Here is a 22,413-nt window from a genome sequence, read left to right on the forward strand (position 1 = left end):
CTATAAACCCTTCTTTGAAATGTCGCAGGAGACACCCCAAGGGTGTCTTCTGTAAACTCTGGCTTCCCCCCATCGCTTGCGCAGAAAACACAAAACATACACTCAGACGAGAACAATTACTGAGGTGTAGGTGGACCCAGAGAAGTCCGCCACCTACAACCTAGACAAGACGAGAGACAATAAACAGAACCTGACAACAGGAGGTGGCGTCCCACGGCCTGGCCATGGTCCGGGAGATGTGACTGCGTCGTCTCTCCACGGACCCCCAATGACCGGTCAACAGAAACAGAAAGGTACCTTTTATCCTGACGCCGAGGCCTCAGAGATTCCAGATTCCCGATTCTCGTGGAAACCAGGAACAAAGAGCGTGCCCTGAAAGTTGCGTCCTTGACGATTGCATTAAACCCACTGCGGCATTCAAGGGCCCTGGAACGTCTCAGGTTGGCCACCCCTTTGCATCCGTAACAGGGACAGCAACCGCTTTGGAGGCCAGTCCAGTCTTAGATCCCAGGGCCACTCCCCGAGATCTCTCTGGGGCCTCCAAATGTTGTAGCCACCAGCCCCCGAAAGACACAAGGACCACCAGAACTCAGTGAGTTATAGGAAACATGCTCTTTATTCAGCCAGCTGGGTCTGGCAGGGGTGCACAGACCCCAAATAAAGCAGCCCCGAAATGTAGAGGTACAGGGTTTTTAAGCCTCAAATCCCATTCTTCATTCTGTCTGAACACAAAGGTCTATTTTTCTTCTATTCACTACCTGTCAACCCACAGGTCAGGTGTGCAAGAGGGGGTACAGAAGCAGAAAGCTTATTGTTAGAATGTTATGTTCCTATGGGTGACAGCCTATGTTCCCATGGGCAATAGCCACACAGTAATTTTCCAGCCAGCACAGCATGAGATATTTTTGTACTAAAAATTCATCCATTGTTTATCTGGAATTCCAGTCTAGCTAGGTGTTCTGTATTTCGACACAGCTTTTTATTTTCCCAAGAATGTAAAGGATTCTTGGGTTTATGTTTTTAAGAATTACCTTAATTAAAATTTTCCTAATCCTTACTTCACTCCATTGTATATTATAATTAATTCCAATCTCTAAAGTTGATTAAAGTAGAAAATATTAATACAATTTATTTGAGTTTCATTTTCTCCCCCTATTCAACTTCTGGAAAGAGTACTGCAAATAGAATGAATACGAGGCAGTCTAAATAGAAGAAGGTGGAATAGAAACAAATTCTGGATAAACCATAGGTGTTTCTCAATCTTTGCACAATCTGGATGTGGTTGCAGTCTTACTGATTATGGTCTTGTTGTTCCTTTTTCCACCTGATGTGGATTAAAGGATTGGATAAAAAATGAGGCAGTTATAATGAACATAAGCTCAATATTATGCAAAGAATGAAGACAGTTTCAATTCCATTTTATTCAATGTAAGCTTAGCTTACTTTCCAATAGTTGTTTTTTAAAACAGTTTACTGAACCAAAGTATATTTTAGACATATTCCTTTTGTCAAAATATACAAGCAAGGACCTGATTAAAGAAAGTAACCAGCATTGGCTTTTCCTAAGAAAACCAAATTAGATGCCCAGTCTAATTTTTTCAAACAAATCACATTCGATGCCTGAACAACCCACTAGTTTGCAACTCATACCTCCAAAGAGTGCACATAGAGTTGGAATCTTCTCTCCACAGCCAGAAGAAAACAGTGACAGGTCAAAAGAAAAAAAGAAAAAAGAAAAAAAGAGAAAAAAAGAAGATGCTCAGGGAATAGTTACAGGTTAAAAGGGCTCAGAAGAGATTAAAGAACTAAAAGATTACACAACTATTAAGGGGCAGTTTCGATTCAAACCCAAATATTTAGAATTCCAAACAATAATCGTCAAATGTAAACTCAGCATCAATTTATTTTTATAATATCCAAGTACAACATGTTATTTAATTTCCCTGACCTGTGAGAAAGTGTTATTGAGTAAAAACATTAAATGAGAATAAGAATGAATCGTGTAGTCACAATAATTTTTCAAACCATTTGAAACACTGAACTTTTCCTGGGTTTATTTTCAACCCTATACAGTCCTCTTTTGGGATAGAGAACATATCCTCCCTGTCTCCCCAGCCACCATTGCTAGCACACAATGTACTAGACAAAACTGCTAAGATATTGTTAAACCTCCTCCATTCTATTGGCACACAGAACTGTAATCATCGAAAGGAATTTAACTGAAAAATTATAGATAATTCTAGAAGTCTTTTTAAATGCATATGAATGCCAAGAATTCTAGCTGGCAGTCTGTGTCCCAAGTGTCCATTTATCTCATTACCGTCAATGGGGAGGGGCTGAAGGAGAGGAAAAGCCAAAGAATTTCTCTTTTCTAAGGTCATATCCAGAATGTGGGTTATATAAAAAATAGCGAACTATAGTCAGTGATCATTATTAATAACTGAAGTTTATTGAACATTTTCCTGTTGCCAAGCACCAAACACACTATTTAATTCCCCATGTACTTATGCATAAGGAAAGTGTGACGTGCAAGGACGGAGAGGTTTAGTAATTTGTCCAAGGCTCACAGTTACTAGGAGTTGGTGTAGGATTAGAATGCAGGCATTTTGATTCCTGACTTCTGTCTGTAGACTGCCAAGTCACAGCCACTAGGCTCACCTAATCCCCACAACATTGGTGGCTCAAAAAACTCTTTACTTCAACTTTCTATTTAGTTTTATTCATTTTTTCTCTCAAGAAATACTAGAATACTAAGCCATATGCATAGAGGTGGTGTATAGTGAGAAAACAAGACAGAGCCCAGGTCATGTTTCACATGCCTTAGAGTGTCGGGAAGGAGACAGAAAATGTTAATAAATAAACAAGAAAAAATAAATTTTCAAGGAGTGTTGTCACCATCATAGCAGCATGAGTCTACCCCTTTATATTAAAACCCTTAGGATATCTGTAACCCAACACTGGATCTTCTGCATGCCATACCGGGACACCTGAGAGATTCATAAATCTCTACATCTGAAGGTGGGTTAATTGGACCGCCTGGAGGTGATAGAACCAGAAGGCAGTGGTGGTAGAACCTGTGACTAAAGGTTGAAGGAACCTCATTGGAACCCAAGATCGAAGGCTCCAGGAACCGAGGTGGTACCAGAGACTGGAGGCTCCAAGAACCAAGATACTACCCAAGACCCAGGCCTACCCCATCCCCAGCACCAGTAGTGATTGCAAACTCAGCCTTCCCAGCAGGGGGCCCACAATCAAGGTCTTGGTGCAGGTAACAGTATCAGTGGTGCCTGCAGTCTGTGGCTACAGAAACAGTGCCAGCACCTAAGACCAGAGAGGCTCTGAGAATCATGGCAGCACATGCAATCAGAAGCTCTGGGAACTGTAGGGTGCCTAAGAGTGGAGTCTCTGGGAACAGTGGTGGTACCCATGACATGGCAGCACTGATAACAGCAAGGCATCAGCAACCTCAGAGGCACAAGCAGCAAAGGCAGTGAAAAGTGAAAAGTTCCAACTCTCAAATATAACTGGATGTGATTCAAAAAGATGTTCATTATTTCATGTAGTCTGGCAAAAGAAGAATTAATCAAGCACCATGAAAAGTTACAGTTCAACGGTATCACAAAAAGAAAATGAGAATTGTCTAGAAACTAAACTTAAAATAATGGAAGATTGCTACCTACCTGATAGAGAATTCAAAGTAGTAGCTGTCCAGAAACTCAGTGAGCTAAAAGAAAATTCAGGACATTCAATGAGCTCAAGAATAAAAGTAATGAACAGGAGTACTTTATCAAAGAGATTGAAAATCTAAAAAAGAACCAAAAACAAGTACTGGAGCTGAAGAACTCAGTAAATGAGATGAGGAATGCATTAACAAGCATTGTAAATAGAGCAGACCATATGGAAGAGAGAATTATTGAGCTTGAAGATCATAATCTAGAAATAATTCAGGTGAAGGAGAGAGATAAATAATACCTAAAGAAAAGAAGAAACTCTATGAGAACTATCCAACTCAATTAGAAAAAGCAACATAAGAATAATAGTTATACCAGTAGGAGAGGAGAGAGAAAGAGAGCCATGAGTGTATTTAAAGAAATAATAGCTGACAACTTTCTATACCTGGGGAAATGACTAGATATACAAATCCATAAAACTAATAGAACACATAATTATCTCAATACAAAAAGACATTCTCTAAGACATATTATATGAAAACTGTCAAAAGTCAATGACAAAGATTTTTGAAGGCTTCTGGGGAGGAGGGGAGAGTAGTAACTTACAAAGCTACCCCCATTATATTACCAGCAGATTTCTTAGCAGAAACTCTATAAGCCAAGAGAGAATGGAATGACATATTCAAAATACTGAAAGATAAACTCTATCAGCCCAAAATATTATACCCAGCACAGTTATCTTTCAGATATAAAAGAGAAATAAAGATTTTACTGGACAAACAAAAGCTGAGGAAATTTACCTCCACTAGACCTGCCTTGTGAGAAATGTTGACAAAAGTTCATTTAACAAAAATGAGAAAGCAAAATTATACAAAACTTTGAATAATATGACAGACAGAGAAAATCAGAAAACTGTGAAGCTATTTCAAAATAGTGTGTTAGTTACTAAAGTTTAGCATAAAGATTAAAGAAAAAAACATTAAAAATAACTACTTCATTTGGTAATAAATTCACAACATAAAAAAAGGGAATCTGTGACAATAACAACATAAAAGGGGAAGATGGAAAAGACTGAACTTATATAAGCAAATAAGGATAAGACACTATCAGCAGAAAAAGGTTTTTAAAAAAAATTTATCAGACATTTTATACAAACCATATAGTAACAACAAAACAAAAAATCCAGAGCAGAGATATAAAACATGAAATAAGAGGAAAATATCATAGAAAACCACCAAACTAAAATGGCAGACAGAAATATAAGGGAAAATACAAATGAACAAAGTACAAGATAAAAAGAAAGCAGAAGACAAGAGATAAAATTACAGTAGTGAGCACTCATATGTCAATAATTACCCTAAATGCAAAAGGAATGAATTTATCAAACAAAAGACACAGAATAGATGGACGGATTAAAAAACAAGACCCAGCTATATGCTGCCTGCAGGAGACTGATCTCAGCTCTAAAGGCAAGTAAATAAAATGGAAGATGATATTCCAAGCTAACAGTAGCCAAAACAAAGTGGGTGTAGCCATACTTATATAAAAAACAAAACAAAAAAAAGACTTCAAGACAAAAAATGGAACAAGAGACAAAGATAGACATTATGTAATAATAAAGGGTACAATCTATTGATACAACATAACATTTATCAATATATATGCACCCATGATAGAAGCACCAAAATATATAAAGCAAATATTAACAGACTTAAAGGAAGAAATTGATAGTAACTCAATAATTATATGGAAGTTTAACAGCGAAATTACATCAATGTCTAGATCATCTAGCAAAAACACAAGGAATGGTGGCCTGAAATGAAATTACACACACACACACACACACACACACACACACACACACATACACGACATTCCTTCCAACAGCAACAGAATACATATTCTGCTCAAATACATATGAAACATTCTCAAGGACTGACCAATCATTGAGATGCAAAACAAGTCTCGATAAACTTCAGAATGAAATCATAACAAGCATCTTTTCCAACCACAAAGATATGAAACTCGAAATCAACTACAAGAGAAAAACGGGGAAAATCACAAATATGTGGAGTACAAATGACATGCTACCAAACAACAAGTGAGTCAATGAGGAAATCAAAGAAGAAATTTTAAAAAATACATCGAAACAAATAAAAATGGAAATATGACATACCAAATACTATGAGATTCAGCAAAAGCAGTATTAAGAGGAAAGCTTACAGCAATACAGGCCTACTTCAAGAAAAAAGAAAAATCTCAAATAAACATTCTAATATTACACCTAAAGAAATTAGGAAAAGAAGAACAAACTAATCCCAAAGTCAGTAGAGAGAAGAAAATAATAAAAATCAGAGCAGAAATAAATGAAATAGAGACCAGAAAGACAATGGAACGATCAATAAAACTATGAGCTGGTTCTTTGAAAACATAAACAAAATTGATAAACCTTTAGCTAGATTCACTAAGACATAAAGAGAGAAGGCTCAAATAACTAAAATAAGAAATAAAAGAAAAGCTATAATGCATATCACAGAAATATAAAGAATCATAAGACACTACTATAAGTAGCTACATGCCAAAAAATTAGAAAATATAATGGAAATTAAATTCTTCAAATCATACAACCTTCCAAAACCGGATCATAAAAAAATAGAAAATCTGAATAGACCATTCATTAATAAGGAGATTGAAACAGTAATCAAAAACTTCCCAAATAACAAGAGTCTATGTAGGACCAGACAGCTTCACTGGTGAATTCTAACAAATATTCAAAGAAGATTTAATACTTATCCTTCTAATACGCTTCCAAAAAACTGAAGAGGAGGGAAAGCTTCCTAATTAATTTTACAAGGCCAACATTACCCTAATAACAAAACCAGACAAAGAAAACCAAAAAGAGAAAGCTACAGACTAATATCTCCGATGAACATAAATGCAAAAATTTTCAACTAAGTATTACTAAACTTAATACAATACATTAAAAGAATCTAAACACATGATCAAGTAGGCTTTATTCCAGGGACGCAAAAGTGGTTTAGAGTCCACAGATCAATGAAGGTAATGTACCACATTAACAAAATGAAGAATAAAAATCATTTAATCATCTCAATATATGCAGGAAAAGCATTTTACAAGATTAAACATATATTTATGATTTTAAAAGCTCAATAAAATGGGTATAGAAGAAATGTATATCAAAAAAATAAAGACCATATGTGACAAACCCATAGCTAGTATCATATTCAATAATGAAAAACGAAGTTTTTCCTCTTAGATCAGGAACAAGACGAGAATGCCCACCTTCACCGCTATTGAACAGACTGTTAGAGCAATCAGGAATGAAAAGATACAAAAAGCATTAAAATTGGAAAGCAAGAAGTGAAGCTGTCACTATTTGTGGATGACATAATTTTATATATGGAAACCCCTAAAGACTCCACACATATAAAAAAAAAAACTATTAGAAATAACAAACATAATACAGTAAACTTGCAGGACATGAAATCAATACATGAAAGTCTTTTGTGTTTCTATACACTAACAACAAAAAACCAGATAATTTTTTTAAAAATCCCATTTACAATTGCAAAAGAAAGAATAAAATACCTAGAAATAAATTTAACTAAGTAGATAAAAGATCTGTACACTGAAAATGATAAGATGTTGTTGAAAGTAATTGAAGAAGACACATGAAAAAATGCAAAAATATTCCGCAATCATGGATTGGAAAAATTAACATTGTTAAAATGTTCATGTTACCTGAAGCAATCTACAGAGTCAATGCAATCCCTATCAAAATTCTAATAGCATGTTTCCAGAAATAGAACCAGAAAAAGTCCTAAAATTTGTATAGGACAACAAAACACCCAGAATAGTCAAAGCAATCCTGAGGAAAAGTAATTAGTTTGTTTATTCATATTTCATACTATACTACAAAGCTATAGTGACCAAAACAGTATGTGTGGTATTGGCAGAAAACAGACACACAAATTAATGGAACAGAATCAAGAGCCCAGAAATACATACACACATATGGACAACTAACTTATGACAAAGGATTCAAGAACATACAATGGAGAAAGGAGACTCTCTTCAGTAAATAGTATTAAGAAGGCTGGACAGCCGTATGCAAAAGAATGAAACTAGGCTACTATCTTATACCATACGTGAAAATTAACTGAAAATGAATGAAAGACTTGAACATAAAGTCTGAAACCATGTAAAAGGAAGAAAAGGTAGATGGCTAGCTCCTTATTAAATATCTTAGAGATATCTTTGTGGATTCAACTCTAACGACAAGGAAAACAAAGCAAAAATAAATAAATGGGACTACATCAAACCAAAAAGCTTCGGTACAGCAAAGAAAACTATCAACAAAATGAAAAAGTGACCTACTAAATGGTAGAAAGTATTTGCAAATCGTGCATCTGATAAGAGGTTAATAACCAATCTATACAAAGAACACAGACAACTAAGCAACAGCAATAACAAGACATGATTTAAAAATGGGCAGAGAATCTGAGTAGACATTTTTTCAAAAAAGACATAAGGGGGGCCAAAAAGCACATGAAAAGAAGTTCAACATCACTAATTATTAGAGATATGCAAATCAAAGCTATAATAAGATATCACCTCACACCTGTTGGAATGGCAATTATCAAATAAATAAATAAATAAATAAGAAAAAGTGCCAACTAGGATGTGGAGAAAAGGGAACTCTTGCACGCTGTTGGTAGGGATATAAATTATTATAGTTAATTTCTCACTTAATGTCATTGATAGGTTCTTCTACTTTAAGAGAAAAAAAACATATAATGACCTAATTTTACCATAAGCTAATTGATAGAATCAAGAGATAAGTTCTTAAGGCATCTCATCAATGTTATAATGAAAGAACCTGCTGTACAGCCACCATGGAAAACAGTATGGAGATCTCTCAAAAAATTAAGAATAGAACTACTGTATGACCCAGCTATTCCACTTCTAAATGTTTATCCAAAGAATAGAAAAATACTAATTTGAAAAAATGTATTCACGCCTATGTTCACTGCAGCATTATTTACAAAAGCCAAGAAATGGAAACAACCTAAGTGTCTGTAGATGGATAGTTGGATAAGAAAGATATAATTATGTGTGTTTGTGTGTGTGTACAATGGACTACTTACTCAGCAATAAAAAGGTGAAATCCTGCCATTTATAACAACATGAATAGACCCTGAGGGTATTATGCTTAGTGTGATAAGTCAGATGAAAAAAGACAAATATCATATGACTTCACTTCTTCATTGTATATTTAAAAAAAAGAAAAACAAAACAAATAAACACATGAACAGATTCATAAGGCAGACAACATATCAGTGGTTACCAGAGGGGAAAGGAGGTAGAGAGAAGGCAAATAAAATAAAGGAGGTTGAATACATGGCGACAGATAGAAACTAGACTTTTGGTGGTGAGAATGATGCAGGATATACAGATGTCAAATTATAACATTGCACACCTAAAATTTACATAATGTTATAAACCAATGTCACTTCAATTTAAAAAAAAAAAAACAAACTAAATTTTGATAGTGAGTCTAAAGGAAGGAAAAGTACTACAAGCAAAGAAATTGAAACTTACTTCTGATGACAATAAAGTTCAAGGAAGCCCTCTCCAGAAAGGGGACATTTAAGGAAGATGTTAAAGAAGACTCGAAGAATATCAAAGAACCAAACAAGAACCCCACATATAAGAGCTAAAGAGAATACCACGAAAATAAAGGCAGTGTCAAGAATGCAGGAGGGAGCCTGGTGCTTGTCAGGATAGACAAAGCATTTTTTTTGGAAGCTCTGTGAGAGGCAGTGAGTGTGGCATAACGTAAGGTATAGGCAGAAGACTCTACATAAAGGCCCTTGTGGGATCCTATAAAGGTTTGGGTGGAACGTTTTTAAGCGAGAAGTTAAATCCTGACTGCTGGAAAGAGACCATTCTCTGAGACCATTCTGAGAAAGCCATTGAGGTTACCAGGAGCCAAAGAGTGTTCCAACAGCAATCTCTGACACCAACTGGGTGTCCTACAATTTAAATGTGACACTAACCACCTATAGCTGCTGCAGACCTCTCAAGTTAAGGGCCAAGTCTTTCAGAAGACTACCCCACTTCAGATGCCAGCCACAAGTCTTGGGACCACATGCACTTCTGACTAACCAGCTATAAATTTGGGGGTTCCCATGACCCCGTTAGGTTTAATAATGACTCACAGAACTCACTGAAAGCACTATACTTACAATTACAGTTTTATCATAAAGGATAAAGATCAGGAACAGTTGAATAGAAGAGCCACGTAGGTCAAAGTCTTAGAGAAGAGGGAGCACAGAGTTTCTAGGCCCTTTTCCATGGTATCTCATCATGTCAGCTTCCAAGAACATCACTTTGCTCACCAACCAGGAAACTGTTGAGCTGCGGTGTCCAGAGTTTTACTGGGGTCTTATCATGTCTTTGGCCACATGATTGAACTCAATCTCTAGACCCTTTTCCCTTCTTGGAGATTGGGGATGGGACTGAAAGTTCTAACTCTCTAATCATGTGTATGATCTTTCTGGTGTAGCCAGCCCCTCCTCTGAAACTATCTAAGGACCCACCAGTAGTCATATGGTTGATAGGGACTCATTATGAATAATCAAAGACACTCCAATCACTCAGGAACTGCCAAGGGTTTCTGAAACTATGTGCCAGAAATCAGGGACAAAGTCTAGATATATTCTTTATTAAATCACAAGAAGAGACAGAGAAACTGGGTGGGTGACTTTATAATACTTAGCAGTTAAAAACTAAAAGGAATCTGGCTTGTTTTAGAGATGATCAGCAGAGAAAAGGTTGTGGTTTAACAAAGAGGAAAATCAAAACTCAGGGAAGAGTCAGGAATGTTTCCAAGAAAAGGAGCAAGCAGGATAAATAAACACTAAGCCTTTTAAGAAAACAAGGCATACTTTGGAAGAAGCAAATGGGTGTGTGTCCTAACACAACCACCATCTTCTCTAACTCCAGAGTTTTTGCATCCATTTTAGTTGTGACTCATACATGTTTTAATAGCTGTGATGAGATTCCTACTGATACTGATATGAAACAAGCTACAAAAGGAAGGAAACCACTAATGAGCATTGTTTATTTTACTCTTAAAAATAGCAAAGTTGACCCTTTCAGATATTTGTGATGTGAGATTCAAATCTAGGACCTCATTGTTAACAGCCCACAGGAATTTCCTTTCGGCCTTTCAGGGAAATTATTCTATGTTGCAATCTACAATTTCATAGTCAAATTTCCTTCGACTTTTTATTTAGCTTAAAATTCTCAAAAGAAACAATTAATGCCAAGTATCTGAGAATTATTTTATGAACACGAAAATACGATATATAAACAACTTGGCCCTTTGTTAAACTCTTGTTAAACTGATACAGAAGAGCTGGACTGAGCATGAACATGACACAGCTGCCAAGATTTCTGAGTGCCTTGGGTATTATGTCACAATTTAACTGGAGAAGAGGGCTGGAGCTCATTTGGAAAACACCTACGAACAGAGTCCTAAACAATAACTCCTAGTTCCCTTCTCTGTAGATGTCAGGAATACAGCTTTCTGCTGACTGAATTTTATCTGTCACAGTTCTCTTATTTCTGACACTAATGACCTTAAATAAAATGGAGGACTTGAAATTTGATGGAACAGAGCACCTAACTACTGACTATGTGAAGGGAATTCTTCAACCCACGCCCACCTGTGACACATGGGATCAGATCTGGAACTTCCAAGCCAAGCCTGATGACCTGCTTATTTCTACCTATCCTAAAGCAGGTAAGTGGAGGGGGAGAGAGAAAAGTGAAGAAGAGAGTTAGGAAGGTAAGTGGGAAAGATATATTAATAATGAACTAAAAAAATACATTTGGATTTGAGTGGAAAACTGTTTACTGCACAAAGTGATATGGGCTAAGACCAAACATTTGTGAAAACGAAACTGCACAAAGAAATATTAAAATGACCTACAAATTTTAAAACTTTAATTCTTCCTGTGATGTACATTATTTTTTTACTTCCCCAGAAGAAAGTGAATCAAATAGCCAAGAATAAAAGCACCAGAGCTGTTGATTTCTTTATTTGAATGCAGGCTCTTATTGTAGATCTCGTAAAAAGCTGCTTTGTGAACTATAAAGGGGATCCCAGGCTGATTTGGGCCAGAATTTGGGAGGCTTTTGTTCTGCAATGCTGATTTCACCTCAGCTGCCCACAGAAGCCCTCAAAATTCTCCCTGATCAGGGTCCAGGAACTACTCTTTCTAAAGAATAATGCAGTTAAATCCATAGGCTATCAAATCAAATTAATGGTTGTGACAGAAAAAAAAACAACAACTTTTTTTAGCCATGGATTATAAGGTCCACTTGAAATTTTAGTCTTTATAAAAATTCATATTATGATAAAACAAGAGGTAAAGAATGATATTTTCTGAATTGCATTATAAACCTAGCTTTAAAATTCACATTAATAGGGAGCATTTGAGATCTTACTCCCAGTGTATATAGTCAGTTTGTCTCAAATAAACTCATAAAAGTTTTAAAAATTCTCTAAATCTTCTAACAAGTATTTGATTATATTTTAAGGAATATAGTATAGTAAATGTCTATGTATCTTCATCTTCCATGTGGAATAAGGAACAACATGGACTCAAGAAATAGTGGACTTAATACAAAATGAAGGTGATGTTGACAATAGCAAACGAGCACCTATTCATGTACGATTTCCTTTCATTGAATGGATAATCCCATCTCTAGGATCTGGTGAGTACTGAAGAGCCACACTGACTATAGTCTTAAATATAAACTCAGAATTTTTACTATCAAATAGTCCTCTCAAAATTCTAGGCATTCAAACAATTATTAATAGGTTTTGTGAATTTCTCCTTTTTTTAAAAAACAATATCCAGCCATTGTTATACTTCAGACATTGTCTAATGGAATTACTGTTCATACAAAAGTAAGTTTTGATTCTCCAATTAAAAAATAATTTTTCTCCACAAGAATGAGCCCAAGTAGTTTCAGAGTGGAAAGATTTGACTTTGTTAGGTTCTTATTTATTCACTTTGTTGTTTGTTATGGTTGAAAGTTGTTCTAGTCAAAACATTAATTCATAAGTTAGACATATTCTTTCAGATTAGATCTATAGACAGTTACACTGCTCTTTCAGCTGTCTTGAATTGTTCAATTGTTCTTAAGGTAGAATAATGAAAGTAGCAATATTTTGAAGCAAATAGAGAAAAACAGTGGAAAGTGATCAAAAATCTATTTTACAGGTTTGGAACAAGCTAATGCAATGCCCTCGCCACGAATCCTGAAAACACATCTTCCCATCAACTTGCTGCCGCCATCCTTTCTAGAGAAAAACTGTAAGGTAAACAGCAAAAGGAATCCAGAGATGCAGTCCTTAGGATGACCTTAGTGGTCTTTAATCAATTTCCTTTTAAAATACGTTGCTTATTGTTAAAGAAAAAGAATCCACCTCTTCACAATAATCAATATGCAAACTGATATGAATCCTCTCACAAATGCCAAGATCATAAGAGTGCAGAATCAGAAAAATTCATCAGTATGAAATGCACCCACCCTTACATCATTTATCTGGGCAATAACTACATAGAGGTCTAATCTTTGTTTGTACTTCTTCCCCTCTCCCATCATTCCCAGATAATCTATGTAGCAAGAAATCCCAAGGACACTATGGTGTCTTATTACCATTTCCACAGGATGAATAAAGCACTTCCTGCTCCAGGAACCTGGGAAGAGTATTTTGAGAGTTTTCTGACTGGGAAAGGTAAGAGAATTCAGCTTTGATTCCTTTCTTTCTCAAAACCCTCAAACACTCTAAAACGAAAGAATTATTGCCTTAGAACAGAAGGGACTATGCCGTCTTTAATGTAAAGGAACCATCAATGTGACATGCAGGAACTCTCTTTTCAGTGGAATATCTGTGATTGGACTTCTGTGACTCATCACCCTGTTTTTCATCCCATCTTGCAGTGTGCTGGGGTTCTTGGTATGACCACGTGAAAGGATGGTGGGAAGCAAAAGACCAACACCGCATTCTCTACCTCTTCTATGAGGAGCTAAAGATGGTGAGGGGCAGTGGTGTCTAATGTGTTTCTCCATTTGACCATAAAACATTAAAGTCAAAAATTTTGAAACCCATCAGAGACCCACAGATTGAAACAGGGAACAGAAAATTGCTGTATTTCATTGGTTATCAACTGTCCATGCATAAAAATGTACATGGGATATCATGAGTTTATGTATCACATCATCTCACCTGCAACTTCCTGGTGCTGTGGAGTATGGTACCCCTTTTCCTTCTAGGCAGATGATGGCAATCTATGAATGATCTTTTTTCCCCTCTTTGTATATCTATTTCAAAATTCTGTTTGAGTAAGACATTTTTCCTACACATTTTTTTCCATCAGTACTTGAGGAACATCAGTTTCAAGAAACAGTTTAAGAAATTGTGGTGCAATGAAAAATACTAATGAGTTAGAGTCAAAATTCTTGAATTCAAATTCTGGCTTTATTGCCTACTGGAAATTATTCTTAATGAAGACACTTAACATCTTCAAGACTTACTTAGTTTCCTCAAATACAAAAAGGAAATATAATATATACTCCCCCAACATCTGTTATGAGGACTAAATGAAATGATATTCATGGGAGTTTGTTGTGAATGATAATCTACTCAGTACTTGTGACTCCACTGAATACAGAGATCAGTGAAGAATTACAGTCTCTGATCTTAAATTCATCATTGAAAGCTTTGGTACTCAAAAGATGCTTTGTAGAATAGCTGCATGGGCTCTCAGAGCCCACACCAGGACTGCTAAAGCAGAAGGTACAGTTTTACAAGATTTCTAGGGGATTCATATGCTCATTTGTTTTGATGCACTTGTCTTGGGTTCAATCACAGATGAGGCTTTTCCAGTTGTTTCTACAAAATTTTGAAGAGTGAAAAACACAATGATTTTCTGTTTTTTAAATTGCAACATAATTGACATATAACATTATATTAGTCTCAGGTGTACAAAATGATTTGATATTTGTATACATTGCAAAATGATCACAATAAGTCTAGTTAACATTCATCCCACATATAGTTATAATTTTTTCCTTGTGATGAGAATTTTTAAGATTTACTCTCTTAGCAACTTTCAAATATAAAATACAGTATTATTAACTATAGTCACCCTGCTGTACATTACATCCTCAGGACTTATTTATTTTATAAATGGAAGTTTGTACCTTTTGAGCCCCATTTACCCATCTCACACACCATCACCACCATCACCACCCCCAACCTCCTGCAACCACCAGTCTGTTCCCTATATCTATGAGTTCTTCTTTTGTTTTGTTTATATTGCAATCTATATTTTTAAAAAACATAAGTCATTACATTTCTAGTATCCTCAGAACTATGATTAAAGAGCTATCAGAAAAACCTACATAGTTATCAGTATAAAATTCCCTCCTTTATTGTTAACTTGGTACAAAAGTTTTGAGTGACATAGGTCACCGAAAAACTAAATAAAAGAAAAGCTTACATAAGGAGATTCTCATTGCTCATATTCTGAGGAAATACTATCTATCTATCTATCTATCTATCTATCTATCTATCTATCTATCTATCTATCTATCTATCTATCTGCTATTTAAGTTCAGAGAGTTACCTAATCACAGAATTCTAATATAGATATTTGATTAGGGAATATTATGGCAGGGAGTTGTATAAGGGAAGAGGTTACTCTTTCATGAGCAGAAGTGACAAATTGGGGAGTCCATAGAAGAAAAGGTGTTGTTATACTCAGAATAGGACAACTCCATCTAAGTGATGCTCGCCCACCATGTGTCATAGCAGTTTCAATGAGAAGATATATCCCTGGGAATGGCACTCTTATGTTGGGATAGATCTTAATGTACTATGAGTGCCAGGAAAATATTTTTTAAAACAGGTTGTCCAAACTTTCCAAACTCAGAGTCCCTAAAACCCTTAAATATTCCTATAATCACGTTCTGGAATTTTCCCTCATTGTAGTCACACAAAGCTCACAGTTTTCAGCATTTTTTGTATAAGTCAATTAAATTAAGCACATATGACATCCAAGCATTTTTAAGCAGAAGCCTTTTTTTTTTTTTTTTTACTTTTTGAAAATTAAGTTTATTGGGGTAACACTGGTGAATACAATTATATAATTTTCAGGTGTACATTATAATTTGACATTAGTATACTGTATTGTGTGTTTATCATCCAAAGTCCAGTTTCCTTCAGCTACCATATATTTGATCCCCTTTACTCACTTCACCCTCCTCCTACATCCCTATATTTGACTCCCTTTACCCCATCTACCTCCCCTCTCCTCCCTCACCCCCTACCCTCTGGTAACCACTAGTCTATAGTCCATACCCATGAGTCTCTGTTAGTTTGTCCTGTTCATTTGTTGCTTTAGGTTTATATCCCACATATAAGTGATATCATGTGATTTTCAACTTTTTCTGTCTGGCTTATTTCGCTTAGCATGATTATCACGAGGTCCACCCATGTTGTCTCAAATGGCAGTATTTCATCTCTTCTTATGGCTGAGTAATATTCCATTGTATATATGTACCACAGAAGCTCATTTTAAAGCAGAAGACAGTTGTAAGGGTAAACTTTTCCACTTTCCCTCCCCTGCAAGTACTCCTAGAGATAGGGCACTTCCCAAAGGTCACAGCTTCCCAGGCTTGTGTGTCCCTTGTGTGATGAGAAAACAGTGGCTACATTGGAAATGAGTTCCTCTCAGAGACACCTAACCACCCGAACATGCTGGACACTAGAGTTATTAACCATGGGTGCCTCTTAGGTGCCTCATGAGTGCAAAAATAGTCCTCTCCCATCCTCCCGTCACCACAGCAATGTCTGGGGGCATTTCTACAAATGTCGGAAACAAGAGACAGCCTCCTTTCAGTCATGTCTTAGATTGTTTGCCCCCATGTTTCTGCAATCTCTCTGTTCTTATTATTATTCTATGGACTCTCCCTGTTTGACATTTAGCTGACCAAGACCATAACTGACTTGAGCGGGATATTTGGAAGTAAGTCTTAACACATTCTATAGTGAAACAGGAATGTCATTTTTTTGTGAATGCTTCCATCTTAGAGCAAAAAAGCTTAATAATTCTAATTTATAAAAAGAAAAGATTTGGGTTACTATATTAAAATAATTCATTTCTGGAAAGTTGAGCATTTCTGAGATAAGATTTTTAAAAATGTTTAACTCGTGACATTTTACTGATTACTGTTATTAATTCTTTTAATATTCTTTTACAACTATTTTGTATCAAATCTTCACATTTTTTTTCACTCCGATTACAGAACCCAAAGCATGAAATTTCGAAGCTTGCAGAATTCATTGGAAAGAACCTAGATGACAAAGTTCTAGATAAAATTGTCCATCACACTTCATTTAATATTATGAAGCAGAATCCAATGGCCAACTATTCATCATTTCCTATTGAAATAATGAACCACTCTATTTCTCCATTCATGAGAAAAGGTGTTTATGTCCTCTTTTAATCGCAATCTTAAAAGAACTGTCTGATATTTCAGAGCCTTAGGAGAGCTTTCTTTCCTATGGATAAGAAAAATAAGATCTATAATGAATGATTCTAGGGAAAGTATTTAAGAAACAACAGATGAAATGAAAACAATGTTGAGTCACAATTGGAGAATGAGGTTTGGTGTCTAAATCCAAACCCTTATCCTCACTTTCCCTCCAGAGTTCTAGCTGATAAGATGAATTAAATCAAGTGAAGTAAAGAATCCATTTTATAAATGGCTCTATGCTATCAGTTAGATTCATTCTTTCAAAAATACTTTCGTGCCAGGCACTATTCTAGGTAATGTTCAGAGCAGTGAGGAAACACACAAAAATCCTTTCCATCATGCAAATCATATTTTAGTCATAAACAAAATAAACAAAGAGAATACACAGGATGTTAGACAATGGTAACTGCTATAGAGAAAAAGTAATCTGCACAAGGTAACAGGGATTGAAATTGGACATTTGGAGTGATCTTTTTTGTTTTCTTCCTCAAAACTGTACCTCGAGTTCTCCCAGAAACAGGCCCTGCATGGTCTGTCTATAGCATAGAGGCTAGCAGCATAAGCACCTAGCAGGCTTTGATATGCAAGAGAACAGGAGAAAAAGACAAGAAACCCCTCAGACCTGCTGTTTAATGTGGTGATCTGATTCTCCCCAATAGTGTGGCTCAGTGTGCACAGGCTCTCCCTGTCCCCTGAATCAGACAAGAATCCCTCTTTCCTTCAGGATGAGAAAGTGACAGGCCAGCAAGAGTAATGTCTTGTTGCATACAGCCCTTCCTGAGAGTGGAGTAGAAATAGTCATCCAAAAACAAGAGAGTAAAGAAATACGAATTCCTCCAGCAGCTACTGACTCTCCCATGTGACTGTTTCAGGGGCAGTTGGAGACTGGAAAAATCACTTTACTGTGGCTCAGAACGAGAGATTTGATGAAGACTACAAGAAGAAAATGGCTAATACCAGTCTAACTTTCCACTTCCAACTCTAGTAAGGAAGAAAAAAAAGTTTTGGTGATGTTCAGTACAGTGAACCTTCCATCATGCAAATCAATTTATTGGGTAATGATCAATAAAAATTTTATTACCTGGACCACATGATATTGGACTCAGGTTCTCAGACTAGTTGTTTATTGTGTTCGCTTTTGTTCATTCTAAAAAAAAAAAATGATAGAGTTATCAAAGGTGGGAGCAGAATAACAATATGGAAGGAAAGAGGTTCAATAAATTACTAGTTATAAATATGGCATCATTGCTAATTATCATTATAGTTAAGTTTTCTGCAGATCATGTGCTTGCAAAATGCTTTAGTCTTCACATAAGAATACACTGAAGTTTTCAGATTAAATGTTGGTTCAAGCTAATTTTTAAAATGTAGCATTAAAATGTGTACATAGCAACTATTTCATACAGCAATTTCTTGGTAGCCAGGTAACCATAAGTGACTCTGTTTCCCCAGGATATCTTCACTCAGGGTTCTTACTGTAATATTTATCCCTATCTTTTGCCACAACCTATATACTTAGCTGGACTCTCTCTTCTACCCGCAGTCAATGCTATAATTCAGTCTTGGAGGCACATCTTGACAAACCTCCCTTCAATGCCTCCACAATCGTATTCTAATATATTAGCAATACCTGTCAGTTTTACCTCTATAAAGCCTCATTTCTACAGCCACTTTTCTGGTTCAGAAATTCTTTAAACTCTTGCCTAGACTAGTGTAAGCTTCCTAACTCATTTCTCTATTTATTACACATTTACCAAGGTTATTTTCCTACAACAAAAATCTGATTACATTTCTCTTTAGCTCTAAATTCTTCAATGATTCTGAATTTTCACTATTAGAAAGACAAATCTCAAGTTTTTAGCCATGAATTCAAAGACAGCTACAGTTGATAACATCCTTGAAAACACATTTCTAGCTTATTTCATCTTCCAAACCTCCTCCACACTTCAGCAAATTAAGCCTGTTCACTGAACCCTGATCATATCTTGCAGTTTCTTACCCTACTAGTTTCATTTTCACTGTGCTTAGACCTGAAATTTCCTTTCTACCTAACCAAAATATGTAACATGCTTCAATAACAAGTACACACCCTCCCATTCTTCATATTCCTGAAGAGATCTCTTGCTCCTCTGAATCCTCTACACTTGATATAATTCTTTTTTTTTTTTATTAAGATTAAGGTATATCATTTGGATGTCTATGTTGTCTTCCTTGTGCTTATTTAAAGTTTGTTGTATTTTTTTCCAAGATAGGGACATTGGCTATATACTTCATTGCACATGAAACAGCATATAACATATACAAAAATAAGTAACTGAAAGAATATATCACTCAAGTAAATTCTAAAATGCTAACATTTTATATTCTAAGTAGTCCCTATAACAGGTATCATCCATAGCTGTGCTATCCAATACAGCAGCTAGTAGACACATGTGGCTATTTAAATTAATTAAAATTAAATAAAATAGAAATTCAGGTCCTCATTTGTATCAGGCAAATTTTAAGTATTCAGTAGCCATATATGACTAGGAGCTATCATCTGAATAGCGCATTTTATGAAACATTTCTATCATCAAAGGAAGATCTATCAGACAAGACCTTTTATTTTTACGAAAAATTCTTTGGTGTGGCATTATTATCCCAATGAGAAAACTAAAACTAAAGTTAAAAGGTAAGTTACTCAAATGGGAAATATTGGAATCTAATTTCAAACACAACTTCAGTGGCTTCAAAGCCTAAGTTTTTAACTGCTCAAAATAGAGCCTATACCTTTTGGTTCCTACTACAGTATCACCACACGTGTGCATCATGATTGTGCTACCTAAAGACTGCCTGACCCATCCCTGACCCAAACCAGCCCACACTAGCAAGATGTGGGCCATTCCACACTCATGATCAAGTCTACTAAGTGACTATACCACCCCTATTATAGTAATGCTCTGAAATAGGCAGAGCCGTAAGCTGACTGTATCCTCCTACTTGGTTCCTGCTGCATGTGTGCTGTCTAAGATCTGTCCTTGACACCTTTATATCTCTAAGCATTTCCCCTGAAATTGGGTACAGCAAGGATCAGCAGGCCCTGGTCTGGATGTAGTGTTTTCTGTGGCTGTGTTCCTGTTCTACCCCTCACACCACCACTCCCCGGGACACCAAAATCCATGCCCAATTCTGCTGCCTTGAAAAAACAACTCAGAGTGAGTGGGCCTGAGTTCAGCCCACAGCTTAGACTTTTTACTTTGTACTCAAGTTGCTACCACTTATTTTCCTTCAAACCACTTACATACTCTTGGAAGGCAAAACCAATCTATATATTCGGTTATGTAACTCCAGTCCCAAAAAGAGCAACTCCAACTGGCCTTAACTTGCTTTCTCCCCTGAAGTCTTCTGAAACTAGTGATTAGCATATCATATTCTTGATCTATTCAAGATCATTTTAATTTCAAAAGATAATTACAATAAATGCATTTAGACTTTGTAATCTTGCTGATACAGCAATTCAATAAATACAGGGAGCATATCCTGTGGTTTACCACACCTGAGCAATAACCTTTGAATCCTGTGGAGGAAGTCTGGATTTGAATCAAGAAAATACTTTAAAAAAACAAACAGCGTGAACAGAGAAACGAGAGGTAAACTAGTGCAAAAAAGTCAGTATTATAATTCTATGTAAAAGATAAAAATCAACTCATATTTCTCAGCAATGTTAAGAGGTGCTTTGGTAAACTGAACAGCCTCATGAGGCCACCTGGCTCCTGTCCACTGGTGAAGGACCAGTAGAAATATGATTTTTAAAATAAATACATGTCATACCAGTTCAAACTTAAATCCATACCAATACAAACATTCTTGGATTAAAAATGCCACAATGAAATAGAAAATTAGAAAGTAAATGATTTCTGTCTCACCAGACTCAGAGCATTGATAGAAAAGACAATCTACTTTGAATATCAAGATAGGGGATGTCTAAACAAGGTAAGTGCCACTGATTCCTACTGTACCAGAGAGACTGCAGTACAGTAGACAGACATCAGGGTGAGCAAGAGATTAGAAGTTCCTGAGGTGAAAAAAAAAAAATGAACAGGAACAACACTCTTTAACTGGGAAAGTACATGAACAAAACCAGAGAGGTCATTTCCCCAGTAAAGGTTTGAGTAGACCCCTGAATCTATAGCTGAATCTATTAGTTAAAGGTTTTCCTTTTACAAAGCAAATCGATAAAGACTGGGAGAAGTGACAGTTTTGTTTGTTTTTCCAAATGCCTAAACCTCAACATAAGTTCCCAAGGCATATAAAAACACAAAGAAACATAGCTAATCAAAGGAACAAAATAAATTTCCAGAAAATAACCCTAAAGAAGTAGCTATCTATGAATTACTTGACAAAGAATTCAAAATAACCATTTTGAAGATGTTTAATGAACTAAAAGAGAACACAGAAAGACAGCTTAATGAAATTAGAAAAAAAAAATGCATGAACAAAATTAGAATTCAATGAAGAGATAGAAACTATAATAAAAGAACTAAACAGAAATCCTGGAGCTAAAGAACACAATAGATTAAAGATTCCTGAGAGGCATTCAACATCAGACTTGATCGAATAAAAGAATCAGCAAACTTAAAGAAGGAATCAGCAAACATAAAGAAAAGTCATTTAAAATTATTGAGTCAGAAGAGCAAGAAGAAAAAAAGTATGAAGAAAAGTGAAGAGACAATAAGGTACTTATGAGACACTATCAAGAATGACAACATGCAGTAATCCCCCCTTATCCACCCATAGTTTCACTTTCTGTGATTTCATGTACCCACAGTCAACAGCAGTTGAAAAATATTAAATGGAACTCACTAAAGAAAAAAGAGGAAAAACTCAAATAAACAAAATCAGAGATAAAAGGGGAAATTACAACAGATATCGCAGAAATACAAAGGATCATAAAAGAATACTATGAAAAAGTATATAACACCAAATTTAATAACCTAGAAGAAATAGACTACTACATAGAAAAATACAACCTTCCTAGATTGAATCAAGAAGAACTGGAAAATCTAAATAGACCGATCAGCAGTATGGAAATTGAAACAATCATCAAAAACCTACCAAA

General features: G+C 35.7%; 1 protein-coding gene across 2 annotated transcripts in view; it reads left to right on the forward strand.

Annotated features, from left to right (window-relative positions):
- The window catches only part of SULT1C4 (sulfotransferase family 1C member 4), a 28,666-nt gene extending 10,264 nt beyond the window's left edge, over positions 1-18,402 (forward strand). The window contains exons 2-8 of one of the 2 annotated variants that reach the window (XM_006904775.3): positions 11,314-11,502; positions 12,354-12,479; positions 12,992-13,089; positions 13,383-13,509; positions 13,716-13,810; positions 17,085-17,265; positions 18,188-18,402. In XM_006904775.3, coding sequence (XP_006904837.1) covers positions 11,334-11,502; positions 12,354-12,479; positions 12,992-13,089; positions 13,383-13,509; positions 13,716-13,810; positions 17,085-17,265; positions 18,188-18,300 — 909 coding nt within the window. In that variant the 5' untranslated portion in view covers positions 11,314-11,333 and the 3' untranslated portion in view covers positions 18,301-18,402. Of the gene's footprint in view, positions 1-11,157; positions 11,503-12,353; positions 12,480-12,991; positions 13,090-13,382; positions 13,510-13,715; positions 13,811-17,084; positions 17,266-18,187 lie in introns of those variants that run through there. The other variant, XM_025046669.1, reaches the window with a different exon arrangement.
- The last annotated feature ends 4,011 nt before the right edge of the window (positions 18,403-22,413 follow it).

The sequence above is a fragment of the Pteropus alecto genome, unplaced genomic scaffold (genome assembly GCF_000325575.1).
Source record: "Pteropus alecto unplaced genomic scaffold, ASM32557v1 scaffold2230, whole genome shotgun sequence".
Lineage (NCBI taxonomy): Eukaryota > Metazoa > Chordata > Mammalia > Chiroptera > Pteropodidae > Pteropus > Pteropus alecto.